The 18,937-nt window shown below is 46.6% G+C and overlaps 1 protein-coding gene across 1 annotated transcript in view; it reads right to left on the bottom strand.

Moving 5' to 3' along the window:
• Positions 1-11,574: 11,574 nt before the first annotated feature.
• LOC112121589 (stonustoxin subunit alpha-like) overlaps positions 11,575-18,937 on the bottom strand; it is a 29,757-nt gene continuing 22,394 nt past the window's right edge. Inside the window, exon 4 of the mRNA XM_029912794.1 lies at positions 11,575-13,637. Within this exon, the coding sequence (XP_029768654.1) occupies positions 11,575-13,637 (2,063 nt within the window). The remainder of the gene's footprint in view (positions 13,638-18,937) is intronic.

Genomic DNA, 18,937 nt, shown 5'->3' with positions numbered 1-18,937 from the left:
CAAAACTTCTGAAAGCAGGGTCTGAATGAGAGGTTTCAGAGTAGCAGCCGTGTTAGTCTGTATCCGCAAAAAGAACAGGAGTACTTGTGGCACCTTAGAGACTAACAAATTTATTAGAGCATAAGCTTTCGTGGGTAGCCCACGAAAGCTTATGCTCTAATAAATTTGTTAGTCTCTAAGGTGCTACAAGTACTCCTGTTCTTTTTTTGGTCTGAATGAGCTCACCTCTGACATCTAGTGGTGAGCTGGGGAAAAAGACCCCAGGAACAGATCATATTTGCACACACACACCTACTCTTCCTATCAGAGGGGTAGCCGTGTTAGTCTGGATCTGTAAAAAGCAACAAAGAATCCTGTGGCACCTTATAGACTAACAGACGTATTGGAGCATAAGCTTTCGTGGGTGAATATTCTTATTCTTATGCTCCAATACATCTGTTAGTTTATAAGGTGCCACAGAACTCTTTGTTGCTTTCTACTTTCCCTAGGTATTCAATGGAAGGAGCTGCTTTGCCAAAGTGCTCAGCTTTTGCTGCTGTTGGTTTACAAATCACTTTAGCACTGAGTGCAGGGGGAATGAAATGTTATTATCCAGATTGTACAAGTAAAGGGTGAAAAACTGTACGTAGCCTGCCCTGGTTGAGGGGGTGGGGACAGGTGTTCCTACCTGGCGGTGTGGGCTGTGCCCTAAGGAGTCCTAGACCCCATTTGACCCGCCTCTCCACTGTTTAGAGACAGAGCTGATTAGACTCAATTCAGAGTCCTTGTTTTGTTAACTGACCATTAGAGCTGAAACCACTAATAACCGGTCTAGGTGCTGAGCCTTAGACCTGCTGTGGGACAGGGTTGCCGTGAAAGAGACTGGCCCAGCCTGCCCTAGCAGTGAGGTTTCCCACTAGCCACTGAAATCACTGAGAGCAGAAATCCCCAAGAGCTGGGTGAAGTGGTGGAACCTCAGAATGTGCCTCGCAGAGACCACAGTAGAGAGGCAGGTGGCAGCAAAGAAGCAGTGGCAGAGGCCGCAGTGGCCAGTGGTGGTGTAGTGAATGACGGCACAGCAGCCAATGGCAGAGTACATAGTGGCTGCAGCAGCTGAGACATTGCTCGACATTCCCCCCACTCCCCAGGATGGGAGCTGAACTCACGTGAACACAGCTCTGATCTCTGGGTCTTTGGTGACGAAGGGCAGCAGCTGTGAGTGGGGTGCAGTAGGGGGAGAGGAGAGCGGGATGCTAAAGGAACATTTGTTTGTCAGACATCCACACTGCAGGTGAGACACTGAGGCGAAGGTCACTGCACAACGTACTCTGGGGTGGGTGTTTGCCCCTGGTCACATGCTTTCGAATCGTGGTTGTGCTGGTTTCCCAAATTAACGCTGGCTTCCTGTTCCCTTTTTATTGGAAGTTTTCTTTGCTTTATGCAGACTCAGTGCTTGCAAGAGGGGAAGTGTTGTCTCTCAGAGGTGCCCAAGAGTGGCGTGTAATTTTCCCAGATTACCGGGTGGAGGCTCGAGCCTGTTCTGTGTTGTCTTGTTAAGAGGAACCTCTAGATATTGAACCCGGCCCTTGTTGCTGCCGGCTCCGCCTGGCAGAAGGGTCACACTTCATGTAGAAAACGTCAAGCAAATGAGACCTGGAATCTGAGAGTGTGTACAGAACTGTGCCTTGAAAGAGCTACAGATTCTTCTTCAGCCAGGGCTCAAAAACTAAGGGCCTGTAAAAGCAGCAACTACCAAGCAGCCCTACATTAGTCACTGCACATTGTGTGTTAGATTGTCCCTGGCACATGGCAATTCCCTGGGTGGGGATGGACTGAAAGATGCAAGGAACATTCAGCCTTGCCTACCCTGGAGATTTTATCACAAATCTCCAGATCATGGACTGACGTGATTACATGGGAACCTCAGCTTTAATGTTTTCAAAAGTGTTAGTTTGTACCCTGATGGCTGCAGACAGAGCTGGCTGAGAATCTTCTGTCAAAATGATTTTTCAACAGAAAACAAAGTTTTGGCAAAATCAAAATTTGCTGTGTAAAATGTTTTTCTTTTCCCATTGGGAAAACTGAACCATAACATTTTCTTTTAAGTCAATTCAATTTTAAACTGCATCTGCCTGTATTGGTTGGTGTTGTGTTCACAATATACACACAAAGATGTTATATTTTTATCTATTTCTTAGCATTCAAAGCACATGATAAGCCAAAAGTAGAGAGAGAAAGCAGGCTGCTCCCTAAGGCCTGGTCTACACTAGGCGTTTATGTCGAATTTAGCGCCGTTACATCGAATTAACCCTGCACCCGTCCACACCACGAAGCTATTTAGTTCGACATAGAGGTCTCTTAAATTCGAATTCTGTACTCCTCCCCAACGAGGGGAGTAGCGCTAAATTCGACATGGCCATGTCGAATTATAGACTCATAGACGCATAGACTTTAAGGTCAGAAGGGACCAATATGGTCATCTAGTCTGACCTCCCGCATGATGCAGGCCATAAATGTTGACCCCCCCCACTTTCCCTTAACTCTGCTGTTGAAGTCTCCAGATCGTGATCTAAAGACTTCAAGTTGCGGAGAATCTTCCAGCTTGCGACCCCTGCCCTATGCTGCGGAGGAAGGCGAAAAACCTCCAGGGCTACTGCCAATCTACCCTGGAGGAAAATTCCTTCCCGACCCCAAATATGGCGATCAGCAGAACCCCGAGCATACAGGCAAGATTCTCTAGCCAGACCCTCATTTTACCAGCGATGGCCATTATTGCCTAATTGATTAAGGACACGTTATCCCATCAAACCATTTCCTCCATAAACTTATCTAGCCTATTCTTGAAGCCAGACAGGTCTTTCGCCCCCACCGTTTCCCTCGGAAGGCTGTTCCAAAATTTCACCCCTCTGACGGTTAGAAACCTTCGTCTAATTTCAAGCCTAAATTTCCCCACGGCCAGTTTATATCCATTCGTTCTCGTGTCCACATTAGCACTGAGCTGAAATAATTCCTCTCCCTCCCTGGTATTTATCCCCTTGATATATTTAAAGAGAGCAATCATATCCCCCCTCAGCCTTCTTTTGGTTAGGCTAAACAAACCAAGCTCCTCGAGTCTCCTTTCATAGGAAAGGTTTTCCATTCCTCGGATCATCCTAGTGGCCCTTCTCTGTACCCGCTCCAGTTTGAGTTCATCCTTTTTAAACATAGGAGACCAGAACTGCACACAGTACTCCAAGTGAGGTCTCACCAGCGCCTTGTATAGCGGAAGCAGCACCTCCCTGTCCCTACTAGAAATACCTCGCCTTATGCATCCCAAGATCGCATTAGCTTTTTTCACAGCCACGTCGCATTGTCTACTCATAGTCATCCTGCGATCAACCAGGACTCCGAGGTCCTTCTCCTCCTCCGTCACTTCTAACCTATGCGTCCCTAGCTTATAACTGAAATTTCTGTTAGTCATCCCTAAATGCATCACCTTACACTTCTCGCTATTAAATCTCATTAAATCTATTAAATTAGGCTAGGTGTGGATGGAAATCGACGCTAATAGCTCCGGGAGCTATCCCACAGTGCACCACTCTGTTGACGCTCTGGACAGCAGTCCGAGCTCGGATGCTCTGACCAGCCACACAGGAAAAGCCCCGGGAAAATTTGAATTCCTTTTCCTGTCTGGCCAGTTTGAATCTCATTTCCTGTTTGGACATTGTGGCGAGCTCAGCAGCACTGGCAATGATGCAGAGCTCTCCAGCAGAGATGGCCGTGCAATCTAATAGAAAGAGGGCCCCAGCATGGACTGATCGGGAAGTCTTGGATCTGATTGCTGTGTGGGGCGATGAGTCCGTGCTTTCCGAGCTGCGCTCCAAAAGACGGAATGCAAAGATCTACGAGAAGATCTCTAAAGCCATGGCAGAGAGAGGATACAGCCGGGATGCAACGCAGTGCCGCGTGAAAATCAAGGAGCTGAGACAAGGCTACCAGAAGACCAAAGAGGCAAACGGACGCTCCGGATCCCAGCCCCAGACATCCCGTTTCTACGAGGCACTGCATTCCATCCTAGGTGCGGCCGCCACCACTACCCCACCACTGACCGTGGACTCTGAGGATGGGATATTGTCCACGGCCGGTTCCTCGGACATGTTAGCGGACGGGGAAGATGAGGAAGGAGATGAGGAGGACGAGGCAGTCGACAGCGCTTACAACGCTGATTTCCCCGACAGCCAGGATCTCTTCATCACCCTTACAGAGATCCCCTACCAACCGTCCCCAGCCGTTAACCCGGACACAGAATCAGGGGAAGGATCAGTCAGTAAGTGTTTTAAACATCTAAACATTTATTTTTAACAGAACAGGAATATTAACAATAACAACAATGGGTTTCTCATGATTAGTTTGCCCTAGGCGCTTAACGTTTCAGTCCTGGGCAGTGCAACTATTCAAAAAAAATCTAACAATGTCCGGTTTTGCATGATTGTTCTGCCCAAGCCGCTCTACTGTTTAGTCCCTGCCAGTGCAGCTTCAGTAAAATGCGGTCTACATGTCCGGGGATAGAGCAGAAATCCTCCTGGGACATCTCCACGAAGCTCTCCGGGAGGTAATTGGAAAGCCTTTGCATGAGGTTCCTGGGGAGAGCGGCCTTATTGGGTCCTCCGTGGTATGAAACGTTTCCGCGCCAGGAGACAATCAAGTACTCCGGGATCATTGCCCTGCAGAGCATGGCAGCATACGGCCCTGGTCTTTGCAGGCTTTCCCGAAGCATTCTTTCTTTATCACTGTCTGAGATCCTCATGAGGGTGATGTCGCTCATGGTGACCTGCTTTGAATTAGGTAGGGGAATGTTAGTATTGGGACTGCTTGCCCGTTCCTTTACAGAACTGTAATCGGTGGTTTACAGCCACGTGGTGGAGGCGGGAGAGGGGCGGCATACAGGGATCTTTCCCTGGGACAGCCGCGAGGGGGTGGGACAGGGGCAGAGTTCATGCTTGCTGGATTGCTGGCAGCAGGGACTGGCATTGCTTTCAATGTGAAAGGAGGCCAGTGCTACTATTAAAGTTTTAAGCAGCCACAAGTCTACGGCTTACCACATCTGCCTGCTACACAAATTCCGGTGTCCTGCCCCGCTTCTCAGATCTGCAGTGCAAGACCCCAGGCACTGAATGCGAGGGCCGAAAATTCGACCTTGTCTTGAGTGCGCATGTGATAGGTGCTGTGCATGGTCTTGTTCACAGAGAAAGACTATGTTCTTTGTTCACAACTACATTTATCTTTCTGAGGAATTCACTCCCTTTTTCCCATTCCCACAGCCACATCTGCGACTGTCTCCCAACCCAGCCTGGCATCACACTCCCAGAGGCTAGCGCAGATTAGGCGTAGGAAGAAGAGGACACGGGAGGACATGTTCTCGGAACTTATGGGCTGCTCCTGAGCCCAGGCAGCACAGCAGACCCAGTGGAGGGAGAACTTGTCCCAAATGCACCGATCACACATGGAACGGGAGGAGAGGTGGCGGCAGGAAGACCAGCAGGCGACTCAAACGCTGCTTGGACTAATGAGGGAGCAAACGGACACGCTCTGGCGCCTTGTGGATGTTCTGCAGGACCGGAGGCAGGAGGACAGAGCCCCGCTGCAGTCTATCTGTAACCGCCCTCCCCCGCCACCAAGTCCCATACCCCCCTCACCCAAAGTCCAAAGAAGGAGGGGCGGCAGAGTCCGTGAAAACTCTCACTCCACCCCTGCAGACTGCTCTAGTACTAGAAGGCTCTCATTCCCCAAAATTTGACAAGTCCCTTCCTTCCCGCCTCACACAAGCCCTCGTCCAAGTTTCACCCCCCAGTTTCATGTGTAGTTGCTAATAAAAAATACTTTTCTGTTAATTTCTGTTTCCATCATGTTCTTTTGGAGGAGAGTCTGTCTGAAGGGGGAGAAGGGGGTTGGTAATTGGACAAGACAGTCACCTTTAGCAGGGTACAGAGGCGGGGGCAGGTCCAGCAGCAGGGCACATACACAGTGCAGTCACTAGTTACCCTGGTCAGTCTGGGAGGTGGTTTTCATGTTCTGTGGGGGTGGGGGGTTGCTCTGTGACTTTGTGGCGGGGGAGGGCAGTTACAGATCTTATGCAGCGGTCCTTATCCTGGATCACAGAGCCACGCAGCAGGGGATCTGTAACTGTCCTCCCCCTGCCACAAAGTCACATAGCCCCCACATACACACAGTCCCGATCAGGAGGGGTGGCAGGCTCCGTTGCAACAACCAGTCCAGCACTGCAGAGCCTGTCATTCCTGGCGTTTAGAAGCGTCATTTGCATCACTACACTACACCCGCTCCCCACCACAGTCTGCATCCCAGGTTTAAAACATTCCCGCGAAAACAGTAATAAAGACAACGGTGTTCATTAACAAAATAGAAGTGATTTTATTTTTTTGGAAGGGGAAGGGGGTGAAGGGGGTATGTAACTGGAGAGGATAGTCAACATTAACTGGGTAAAGAAACGGGGGCAGGTTCAGCTTCTCTGTACACAAACTTAAAAGTCACAGGTTACCCTGCTCACTCAGGAACCTAGCTTTCAAAGCCTCCCGGATGTACAGCGCGTCCCGCTGGGCTCTTCTAATCGCCCGGCTGTCTGGCTGGGCGTAATCAGCAGCCAGGCTATTTGCCTCAACCTCCCACCCCGCCATAAAGGTCTCCCCCTTGCTCTCACAGAGATTGTGGAGCACACAGCAAGCTGCTATAACAATGGGGATATTGGTTTCGCTGAGATCACAGCGAGTCAGTAAGCTTCTCCATCTCCCCTTGAGACGGCCAAAAGCACACTCCACCACCATTCTGCACTTGCTCAGCCGGTAGTTGAAGAGTTCTTTTTCAGTGTCCAGGGCGCCAGTATAGGGCTTCATGAGCCAGGGCATTAGCGGGTAGGTTGGGTCGCCGAGGATGACTATAGGCATCTCCACATCCCCAACAGTTATTTTGTGGTCCGGGAAGTAAATACCTTCCTGCAGCCGTCTAAACAGACCAGAGTTCCTGAAAACACGAGCGTCATGAACCTTGCCCGGCCATCCGACGTTGATGTTTGTAAAACGTCCCCTATGGTCCACCAGTGCTTGCAGCACCATTGAAAAGTAGCCCTTTCGGTTGATGTACTGGCTGGCCTGGTGGTCCGGTCCCAGGATAGGGATGTGAGTTCCATCTATAGCCCCACCGCAGTTTGGGAATCCCATCGCGGCGAAGCCATCTATGATGGACTGCGCGTTTCCCAGGGTCACTACCTTTGAGAGCAGTACCTCAACGATTGCGTTGGCTACTTGCATCACAACAACCCCCACGGTAGATTTGCCCATGCCAAAGTGGTTCGCGACTGACCGGTAGCTGTCCGGCGTTGCAAGCTTCCAGAGGGCTATGGCCACTTGCTTCTGGACAGTCAGGGCTGCTCGCATCCGGGTGTCATTGCGCTTCAGGGCAGGGGACAGCAACTCACAAAGTTCAAGGAAAGTCCCCTTCCGCATGCGAAAGTTTCGCAGCCACTGGGATTCATCCCAGACCTGCAGCACTATGCGGTCCCACCAGTCCGTGCTTGTTTCCCGGGCCCAGAATCGCCGTTCCACAACATCCACATGACCCATTGCCACCGTGATGTCCTCGGCGCTGGGTCCCGTGCTTTCTGACAGGCCTGTGCTACTCTCAGACTTCAGGCCCTCACCGCGGTGCCGTAGCCTCCTCGCCTGATTTATCTGCATCTGCCTCTGGGAAAGGTGGATGATAAGCTGCGAGGCGTTGACAACGGCCACAACTGCAGCGATGGTCGCAGCGGGCTCCATGCTCGCAGTGCTGTGGCGTCCGCGCTGTCACTGACCAGAAAAGTGCGCGAACTGATTTCCCGCCGGCGCTTTCAGGGAGGGAGGGCGGGAGTGATGGATGGATGACGACAGTTACCCAAAAGCACCCTCGACACATTTTTTTACCCAGAAGGCATTGGCGGCTCGACCCAGAATTCCAATGGGCAGCGGGGACTGCGGGAACTGTGGGATAGCTGCCCACAGTGCACTGCTTCCAATGTCGACGCTTTCCCCGTTAGTGTGGACTCACAAAGTCGAATTACTGTCCTTAGTGTGGACACACACGTTCGACTTTGCAATATCGATTCCACATATTCGATTTAAGTGAAATCGAACTACTCTCGTAGTGTAGACATACCCTAAGGCAGTGAGGCCAATTCACTTCACCTTGCTTTAAACTAGCTGTTGCAACTTGCATGCCTTGCTAAGAAGCCCCCTTGTAGCCTGCAAGCCGGACCAGGGAACCCCCCCCCTCCATTCTTAAAGTGACAGCTTCCAATTCCAACAGTCCTTACTACTCCACAGTTGCATGCATAAACAGGGGAATCTCAAGTAGGAGTAGAGTGGTTATTTTATTCCAACAGCCGCTGTTGGAATACGGTGTCCAGGTTTGGTATCCACAATTCAAGAAGAATGTTGATAAATTGGAGAGCATTCAAAAGAAGAGCCATGAGAGTGATTAAAGGATTAGAAAATGTGCCTTAGAGTGAAAGACTCAAGGAGTTCAGTCTATTTAGTCACCTAAGAGAAGGTTAAGGGGTAACTTGGTCACAGTCTATAAGTACTTATGTGGTTAACAAATATCGGATAATGGGCTCTTCAATCTGGCAGAGAGAGGTAGAACACCATCCAATAGCTGGAAGTTGAAGCTAGACAAATTCAGACTGGAAATAAGCATCTAGACCTGGTTAGCAGGATTTGAGCTCTAGTGATCATTTAACAAAACAGAAGATTCTCAATTGAGTCTAACCAGCTCTGTCTTTCAAACAGTACATTTTTAATAGTGAGGGTAATTAACCAGCGGTTGTGGTGTTTGACCATGAGCAAACACCCACCCCAGAATATGTTAGGCAGTGTCCTTTGCCTCCATTTCTCACCTTGCAGAGTGAAAGTCTGACAAACAAATGTTCCTTTAGCACCCACACAGCTTTAATGTCCTTCATCAGTGAAGACCCAGAGTTCAAAGGTGTGTTCATATGAGTGCACATTCTCAGGTGTCATCAGTAATACCTCAGCTGCTGCTGCCACCACCATATCCGGCTCACAGTTCCCAGCATTCACACCGCACCGCTTCCCGCACTGCGCTGTTATTCATTCCGTCACTGTATGCTGCTGCCCCACCATTTTCTCTACTCCCACCTGCCTCTCTACTGCAACACTTCATCTTGAGGTCCCACCTCTTAATCCAGTTCTCAGTGATTTCAGCAGTTAGTGCAGACCCTCACTGCTAGTGCAGCCTCTTTCACTGGGGGCATGGCTACACTTGCAGCTGTAGAGCGCTGTGAGTTAAAACAGCCTTTGTAGAGCGCAGTAGGGAAAGCGTTGCAGTCTGTCCACACTGACAGCTGCTTGTGCACTGGCGTGGCCACATTTGTGGCACTTGCAGCAGCAGTGGGAGCGGTGCATTATGGGCAGCTATCCCAGCATGCAAGTGACTGTAACGTGCTTTTGAAATGGGGGGGTGGGGTGTGACAGGGAGTGTGTTGTGTGTATGTGGGGGGAGAGAGAGTGGGTTTTGGGGGGGGTGGAGAGCATGTCAGCATGCTGTCTTGTAAGTTCAGACACCAGCAGACCCCCGTTCCCCCACCTCTCTCTCTCACACACACGCATTCCACAGTAATGGTTGCTTTGTCCTGGAGCAGATAAGCAGCCGGCTGTCAGAAATGGAGCTTTCAAAGGGCATATCCGCATTCCTACAGTGATTCAAAACAATGACAACAGTGGCCACTTGACTTAAGGGACGTTTCCGGAGGCTGATCACAGTGCAGTAATGCAACACCCCGTTCACACTGACGCTGGGGTGCTCCAGCGGGGGTGCAGCAAACGTTATTCCACTCGCTGAGGTGGAGTACCAGGAGCGCTGTAGCCGCAGAGTCAGGGCGCTCTACGGGCCTTGCCAGTGTGGACGGGGAGTGAGCTAGGGTGCCCGGGGCTGCTTTATTGCGCTGTAACTCACAAGCGTAGCCAAGCCCTGAAACACTGTTCTACAGCAAGACTGAGACACAGCACCTAGACCTGGTTAGCAGGATTTGAGCTCTAGTGATCATTTAACAAAACAGAAGATTCTCAATTGAGTCTAACCAGCTCTGTCTTTCAAACAGTGCAGAGAAAGAGGATCACCTGGTGTCTATAACTCTGTGACATGACAGACACCTCACCACCAGGCACAAACACCAGTTTCACTCTCACTGTGATTTGGCATCCCTACTTAGAGAGTTCAGTTCCGTTGAGGGCGACCCCCTCAATCAGGGCAGGCTAAGCACAGTTCTGCTGCCCTGGACTCATACAATCAGAATAACAACACTTCATCACTGCTGCACTCAGTACTGAAATGAATTCTAACCCAACACCAGCCAAGATTGGTCACTTTGAGGAAGCAGTTCCCTCTGCTGAATTCCTAGACAGAGTAGGCAGAACATCTGGGGAGCTGTTACAGGAATTACAGTCTGGGTGCTCTGGAACTGCTCTGAGAGAAGCCAGTCAGGACTCTGGGGCAGCGTGACTCCCTTCTCTGGGCACCCTTACACCATGGCAAGAAACTTCTTCGGCTTCAGTGCTTCCTGGGTCTGACCTCGGAGCATTCAGCTCCCCTGTTCATCCCGTGATCTCCCTGCAGCAATTCTACCTGGATGGGACACCTGGGGAAGCCCTACATGCCCCCAAAGGGCCATGCACCCAACTTTGCAGTCAGCAGTGACTCTCAGCCAGCGTGTAAAACAGAAGGTTTATTAGTTGATGGGACACAGTGTAGAACAGAGCTTGCTAGCACAGAAATCAGGAACTTTCAGCAAAGTCCATCTTGAGATGATCCAGGGCCTGGTGCCCTGGACTCCCTCTTCTGAGTCCCCAAACAGGAGACTGACCTCTTCCAACTGCCTGGCTTCAGACCCCCTGTAGCCCCTCCTATCCTTTGTCTCTTTCTTGGGCAAAACCTGATCTCTTTGTTCCCAATACCTTGCGGCGGGGGGCAGCTATCGGTTGCTAGGTTACAGGGTATCTGTCATTCTCTGTGCAGATGGTACTCACACCTACCCTCTCAGGGTCTCTGATACTGAAGCAATATATAGGGGAAACTGAGGCACACATACAGTATTCAGAGAAAACATTAAGAACATTCCCACTTCGTCACGGGGCAGATAAGCCAGGACACCATTGTCATCCCAGGCCTGTCTGCCCCTGAAACAGCCACGAGGCTCTAAAATGAGACAGGTCTGGACAGGTGACCCAGAGGTGAAATAACCATAGTCACTTACGTGTTCCCTGCGTCATCCAGTCACTGCAGGTGCCCGACTCTATCTTGGTTTTATCTGTTATCTCCAGACCCAGTTTGAATAAAGTCATATCCTACATTATGCACCCACGATATTTCAGACTACTCCCATAGATGAGTTTTACTACAATAGTCATTATCTGTGGACTCTGTTTTCTCAAAGTGCCCTGGAGGTCAAATTCATTGAGATAGATCCCATCTGTGTCTAATGGAGATTACTCGCTAAAGCTCATTTGTCTAATGGGAAGGCAAGTTTAGGGGGAGACTATTTAGATTTATTTATGTTTCTCCTACCTTCACTGTTGAAATAGAAGTCTCCTCGCTTGGGTCACTCACAGCTCCATCCGCACACACAGCCGCTACTCGGAATCTGTAGAGCATCTCAGGCCTCAGTCCATCAATGTTACAAGATCCAGTTCTCTCTCCTGTCCTTTGTTCCAGCCATTTGCCTTTCCCCTCCTGACTCGTATCTCCTGTCTTCTCTTTATATTCCACCTTATACTCCCTTATACTGACTCCATCTCCAATGACACTTGGACTCTGCCAGGTGAGAGTTACGGCAGATGATTCTACAGTATCTTTTACAGGCTTCCCAGGGGGGCTGGTAGGAAGAGTCTTCACAGGATCACTCATGTCGCTGCTCTCGCTGAGCCCTGGTTTGCTCACGGCAGCGTATCGGAACTGGTACTCGGTGTTTGCACGTAGCCCTGTTACTGTGAATGTCTCTTGTGTGTTATTTGCATTCACAGCCGTCCAGTTCTCCTGCCCTACAATTCTGTACTCTACCAGATAGCCGGATATCGCAGCCCTGCCATAGGCTGCTGGGTTAAACATGAGCTGCACACGGTCATGTCTGATTCCATCAATCAGGGGAGGAAGAGGCTTTGATGGAGGCTCAAAGTTGGTGCTGACCCGTTCTCCATCTGCATACAGGTAAATCGAAGCTCCTGGATGCTCCTCATCTGGAACGGAGGCCACAACGAACCGGGTCTTTTCTTGAGATTTATTGACCTTGGTAAAGTCTAAGAAGGACTTTGCGAATTTTCGTGCTTTTCTTCTTATCTCTTCATCCACAAACCACTGTTTGGAGTTTGATTTCTCATCAGGAGAACTGGCTGAGGCTGAATCATGAATTTTCTCCAGAAACTGTCTTTGAAGCCACAAGGTCAAATCTGATAAATATGGTTCTTTGTTGTGTATTGAAGTGAGTGTGAAAGACACAACAGAATCATGCTCAGGGCTGAGGACTATTTTTTCTAGTTCACTCTCGGAGGATACGACTTCCACATTCTGTAGCACACTAAGGTAGGAATCCACTAAATTCATCTCTCGCTGCTTTGTATCCAGAAATTCATTGAGTCTCTGTGTATTGAATGGTGATTGCTTTTTGCTTATTAAAATGTCCACCAGGGCCCCTTCCTCTGCTCCACCTCCACGGATAGCAGGTAAGATTCTTGCTAGTTTTTTCTGGAAAGTCTCTCTGTCTTGCTGACACAGGTCTTTGAATTGCTGGATTTTCTTTTTGATTTCAGGGAAGGTTGTGGCAATTGGATTTTTCATCATGTCATTGCATCGCATGTCCAGTTCGGTCAGTTGCTCCAAGACTGTTTGAGCATCAAAGATCAGTGTTATGCTGATCTCACGCACCAGCTGAGCAGCTCTGGAATCCAACTTGGTCAGCGGGTACAGCCAGACTCTAACTGGTACGGCCTTCTCCCCATTGTCACCGAGCAGCTTGGGGAGGGTGGAATAAATTTCCATGGCATCTAGATAAGTAACTGGATTGTTCTCAATAGCAAAATCACCATAGAACGTGCAACTGAAGTTTTCAGCCTTTTCTTCTTTCTTGTTTTCCTTTTTCACAGACCCCTCTCCTCCTCCCGAAATCTTCGGTAATTTTTCTATCATAAGTTTCATGTTTCCCTGTATCTCTTCTACACTCTCAGTTGAAGAAACTTCCCGATCAAACACAAAGAAAGCCTGAGCCCCGTACAGCACAGCCGTGACCACATGGGTTGCTTCATTTTGGTCATATACAGCAGGATAAGAGATATTCTGGCGCTCTGAATGGCTTACAGCCAGCTGCTCAAACCTGGTTGTTGTTGAATATCGTAAAGTAACTCGGGCTTGATTTTTGGATTTCTTGGTATCATTTAAAAATGCTGCAGATCCATTCACTTCTACCAGGCCCCCCAGGAAACTCGCCTTCAGGGATCCTGAGAGACTGAGAGCAGAGGCCTTAGCTTCCATAGTGTCAGATGCAATGATTTGAAATTCAGTCTTGTGCTGCATCGTTGTCCCCACTTGTTTGCTAAGGGTATCGGTGTTCCATAAAGTGATACCTGGGAAATTCCACACAAACACTCAGTTAGTGACAGATGAATGTGATATGAAATCCTTCTCATTCAATTTAATTGTCTCATACTAAAGTAACATGCTACCAGTGAGAGGTGTAGAATGACGGTGCTTTGTTGGAAGGTCTGTCCGTCTGTCGGAGGCTTTTATTTGGCATCTGTCACCATTCTGTCTAAGGGCCAATAACCCCTATCAATTCCATATTAGGGTTATCATGAGTTTGGGGTGCTGAATACCAGTAGCTTAGATAGCAACATGAAGAATTCAAACACCATCTGAGGCAATTTAAAAAGAAAAGATTTTACTTCACATAATCTATAGTACAGGGCATTAAAGTATTTTATATTTACTGTATCATCCTTTATAAGGAAACAGAGCTCTATGCTTTAAATGTCAAACCAAGCTCTATACTTCAGCAAATGAAAAAAGACCTGGAGTTGTGGGGGAAGTATGCCATTTCTTGTCTGAGGGGAATAGCCACGGTCCAAATGAATAATCTGCCAAGGATATTTTTTCTTATTTCAAAATCTTTCTGTGATTATCCCAGATAAATCCCAAACAGAAATACAGAGGATGTTGTTAGAATTTATACGGAATAAGAAAAGACCAAGAGTGAGGCCAGATACTTTGTACAGACTCATGAAATAGTGTGGACTAGCTGGACCAGAAACCTCAGTCTGTAGCACAATAAAAGATACTGTTGCAATTGTACATCACACTAGTCAGGTTAAAAATATAGAGACACTGAATGGGGATAAATGTTGGAGAAATTGTGGTGAAAGATTTTTATGCATACAGTATATGGTCGACATCTCCAGTCATCAGAGAGTATTGGGATGCAACCAAATATCACAGACTGTTAGATTTTTATTACCAAATAATCCTTTGGTGATCCTCTTGGGGCTTCCTAGTGGAAACGGTCACACAAAGGGAAATGAAGAAATAATATCTCTTCTCCTAACAGCTGCTCCGTTATTGGTAGCCTCTCATTCATGAGTGGTGGGTGGAGCCCTCCTTTGGGGAGGCTAACCCCCACTCCTCCCCTTCCATCCGCACCCTCCCCCCCCAGCAGATGGAGCCCCGAGACCCCCTGCACTCCCCCTCGGGGCCAAAGCCATGAGCTCCGCTGGCCAGATGAGCCACTGGCTAGCCGGAGGCCCAAGTGCCCCCCCTCGGCTGGATGAGCCCCAGGTGAGCCCTCTCACCTGCCCGGAGGAGCGCCAGGCCAGCTGCAGCCACACCGTGCCTCCCCTCCCCAGACCCCAAGCTGCCCTGTGGAAAAGCGTCTCGTACTCTGGAAGATGCTTTGGATATGCAGGTTCCGGGGTGGCCGAGGAGACGGTGTCTGCTACTCAGCTTCCGGGGTTCATCAGTCATCTCTCTGCAGTCCAGGGAGATTACTGATGAACCCAGGAAGCTGAATAGCACATTCCACATCCTCAGCCACCCTGGAACCTGCATGGGGCATAATAAAGCAAAATCTTCGCCTGCCAAACCCTGCAACTGTGGGGTCCGGTGGCTGCGGCAGTGCCAGGAGAGGGAGAGCCTCCCCTGGCCTATTATACCTGCTGCCCACGCTCTCCCTGGAAAAAGAAAAATTGCCCAACCATTGAGGAATGGTTCCAGAAATATGGAGGTTGTGGTTATGGAAAAATGAACACACCAGTTAGGTACCCAGTAAAATAGACAGAGGACAGATAGACACTTAGATATTTGGTTACCTTTTATTCAGTACTCAGAAAAAATACATCACTTGTAAAGAAACCCAGCACACCTGTCCAATTTTTTTCAATATTAACATTTGCTAGATATACCTGATCTGTCAAATATGTACATAGAGATTTCACTCAATTTAATAAAATCCCTAGAAATGATGTATGTGTTGTAATGAGGGTCACTCTGTAATATGGTAACACATTGTTAAACAGACAGATCTGATGACTATATTCCTTTATAATGTCTCTTTAAACAAAAGCTAACTGTTGTAATTATTGTTTTGTTTCTGATATTTACATGGCAAGGATTCGTAAACTTGTTAAAACTTCCTAAATAAATAGTTTAAAAAGAGTAAAAAGTAAAATCCTATCCTACCAATAGAAACAAAAGTAGATACCCTTCCCCTCAAATGAATTTTTACAAAAATATAAAACAAAACAAATTTTTGTCAAGAAGAGCTTGAACTTCCCATCTCACCAGCTAAAGAACTGATGTGCCTTCACTAAGCTATTGCTCCTACTACAGCGAAAGAACTGTACCAAGATTCCTACAGTGCATTTTAGCATTGAGTTACTAGGATATTAGATAAGTTAAAGTAAAGTGAGCTGTAGAAAATCACAGTGATTCACCTGGGAAATTCCCAATATAAATTAATTTTATTCCATGCACAAAACTACATTAAAATGAAAAAGTCACTAAAGAATGTGCATGTAGATACAATGCTGAAATAATGACATAATTAACTCAGCCCCTATTGTGTGTAAATAATACATTATATATAAACCTATAAGCAAAATGATAAGCTATAATGAAATACTAAACAGAAGTACTAGCTTCTCCATATCTTAGTTAAGGTTCTCTCCCTCTTCCGTTAGAAAGTCGTATTTTAGCACCACTGTAAATTTGGCTTGGGATATTAGATTGGCCAGAAAATTGACACATTTATAGTAAAGGAGAAATTTTTCTGAGGAAAATTTGTCAAACTATTTTGATCTAGAGGCCATAAAAAGATTACCTTGTTAGAAAACTGGGTAATGAATTGTGTTAGTTAAATATATATCCTAAATAATGTTAGAGAAATGAATATATATAGTATTATAAAAACATTTAAAGGAATTTTTGCTTTTGTATGTGTCTCTGCTGATGCAGCATTCTACCTGAAATATGCTTCAGGGTTGTGTAAATTGTAAACCTTGGTCCGTGTACCTAGCAGGGTGAAACAGAATGTCATAAGGGAATTGCTAACTTCAGGTGCACCCAAGACGAGCTAACAGGTAAAAACCCAAGGCAACAAAAACAGACCAGTAAGATATAAGCAACTGTATGGAGCCAGCAGAGATTAATAGCAGAAAACAGATAACAAAAATAGACAAATACAAGTAAGTTTTAGTAGGGTAAGCAAAAATGTGTTAGTAGCGGATTGATGCATAAAAATGTTTCGACAGGAGTTTAGAATAGGTAGGTACACAGATGAAGGAACTGAGTAATTGAGTCCACATAAAGTTACGGAACAGGATATAAGAAATAGTGACTGGCAACAAGAGAGTGGAGGAGATGCAGAGGAAGAGCACAGCAGAGACCAGAGATTTGAAAAAAAAAATTGATCAATTACTTTTCTTGCCTTATCTGTTTTTGCATGTGTATGTAATTCACAGGTGATAATCACATTGTCTTAAAATATACAAAATAGAGGCTAAAAGAAACTGTTTAAGCCTAAATTGGAATGCATCTCATTTGTCACCCGGCCCCAGCAACATTGATTTGAAATTTTGACTTTTTTTCTGATTTTTCTTTGTCTCCCTCTAACTTAAAAATGGGCTCTTATGACCCCTTAAACCTTGCATGTGCAACCTTAATGGGATCCCCTGGTGCATATACATTATAATACAATCTTTAGTCAGACAATCACATACTATTTTCCCCCAGTATCCTCGGCTCATTGTGTGCACATAATGCATGCTGCTCAGGGAATGAGGCGATCCAGTCTGTGAATATTACCTTTAAAGAAGAGGCCAGATGAACTGTAGATGATTGATTAGTGAGCAAGTTGTCCTATAGCCACAGGCTGCAGCTATACTAGCAGCCATATATTTGGACAGCTTTCCAGTGACAGAAAGATGGGGGAGTGGCTGAGACTTGCTTTAAGACCCAAGATCTGTGGGGGATTTTAGCTGCTAAAAATTCCTATAGACCTGAAGCAGGAGCAGATTCCTGTTCATTTGCTGAACGTTTCTGACAAATGGAAAACAGTAAAAAAAGGAATCACAGTGACAAAAGGGGAGCCAGTGAATTGAGTAAATGTTGACACAGAGGAAAATTTGAAGGGAGAAAGGCAGTGAAGGTGAGCTCCCAGAGTTTCTTCCAGAGCTGTTCCAGAGCAGTATTGTACATTTAAATGAGCAGCAGAAAGGTTTGAGAGACTGATTTCTGGTTAGGAATCAGTAGCAGTTCTCCAGTTCAAGCAAAAAAATAGGTTGTACTGCACCAGTCCAGAACAAGAATGATAGTGGGGGAAAGTGGCCTACCAAAACAGGATGTATAAGTATGAATGGGGAGGTCGAATTTATGAATTTGCTAGGGTGCCAGTTAGATTTTAAAGCCTACATCTAACAAAATAGATTTAATAATTTTAATTACTATTTTAGCCAATATGTATATGAAAATTAACATTGATCAACCCCTTTTTGATTGAGTTAAAGGAGCATTAGCTTACTAAGTTTAATGCTGGGTTCCTTTTATGGAACAACTCTTACTTTGCAGAGTACTCTCAAATCAGGACACATTCATCATCATCATATATATATGATCAGTTGAAAAATTATCTCAAAATCAAGTCTGGATACACAAGAAGTTTCATAGAATTTATGGCCAGAAAGGACTGTTAAATCATCCAGTCTGGCCTCCAGTATAATTCCTGGCATAATTTACAGAGTTTGTGTTGATACTAAATGCTTCTAGAACAGTTAATCACCACTGATTTCTTACCATATCTGTTTATAACCTTCAGTTATCAAACAGCTCTCATACTTCTAATACTCTAACCACAATAACTCTCAAAGGAAAATAGGTTATAGTTTGTCTTAATATACTATATGAATGGTGTCCTGGAGACTTTCTAATACTTGGTTTAGGAAGGACTGGTTTAAAACATCAAAAGAAATTGCTTTAAAATATTTCTTTAGGGTTTACTATCAGCCAACCTAGTGGAATTTATAAAGAAGAAACTTATACATGACATTATTAGTAGAATGTAAAATTCAGTTCTTTGGGATCTCAGTGGAATGAGTGAAGATCCAGCAAAGAAACTTTGAGATACTCAGATGAGGAAAAAAAAGAGAGAGAATCCTTGAAACAAAATCTCATCATTTTTCATGCTCCTGGTAGCTCTTGGATAAGGAAAGAGGCTGTCCACACTGCTGGCTGGTTCAAAGCTTCATGTAGAATCAGTTGATCTTGTTGGGCTCACCAGCTCTCAGGGTTCTCCTCCAAAGCCTCAGTTTCTATACCCGTTTTGACTTTTGAGGTATCAGAGAAGTGTTACTTGTACTGGACACTTGCCAGTCAGCTCTAA

Source organism: Terrapene carolina, unplaced genomic scaffold (assembly GCF_002925995.2).
Source record: "Terrapene carolina triunguis isolate 2854851 unplaced genomic scaffold, T_m_triunguis-2.0 Scaffold246, whole genome shotgun sequence".
NCBI lineage: Eukaryota > Metazoa > Chordata > Testudines > Emydidae > Terrapene > Terrapene triunguis.
This window is presented reverse-complemented; position numbering and strand designations above follow the sequence as displayed.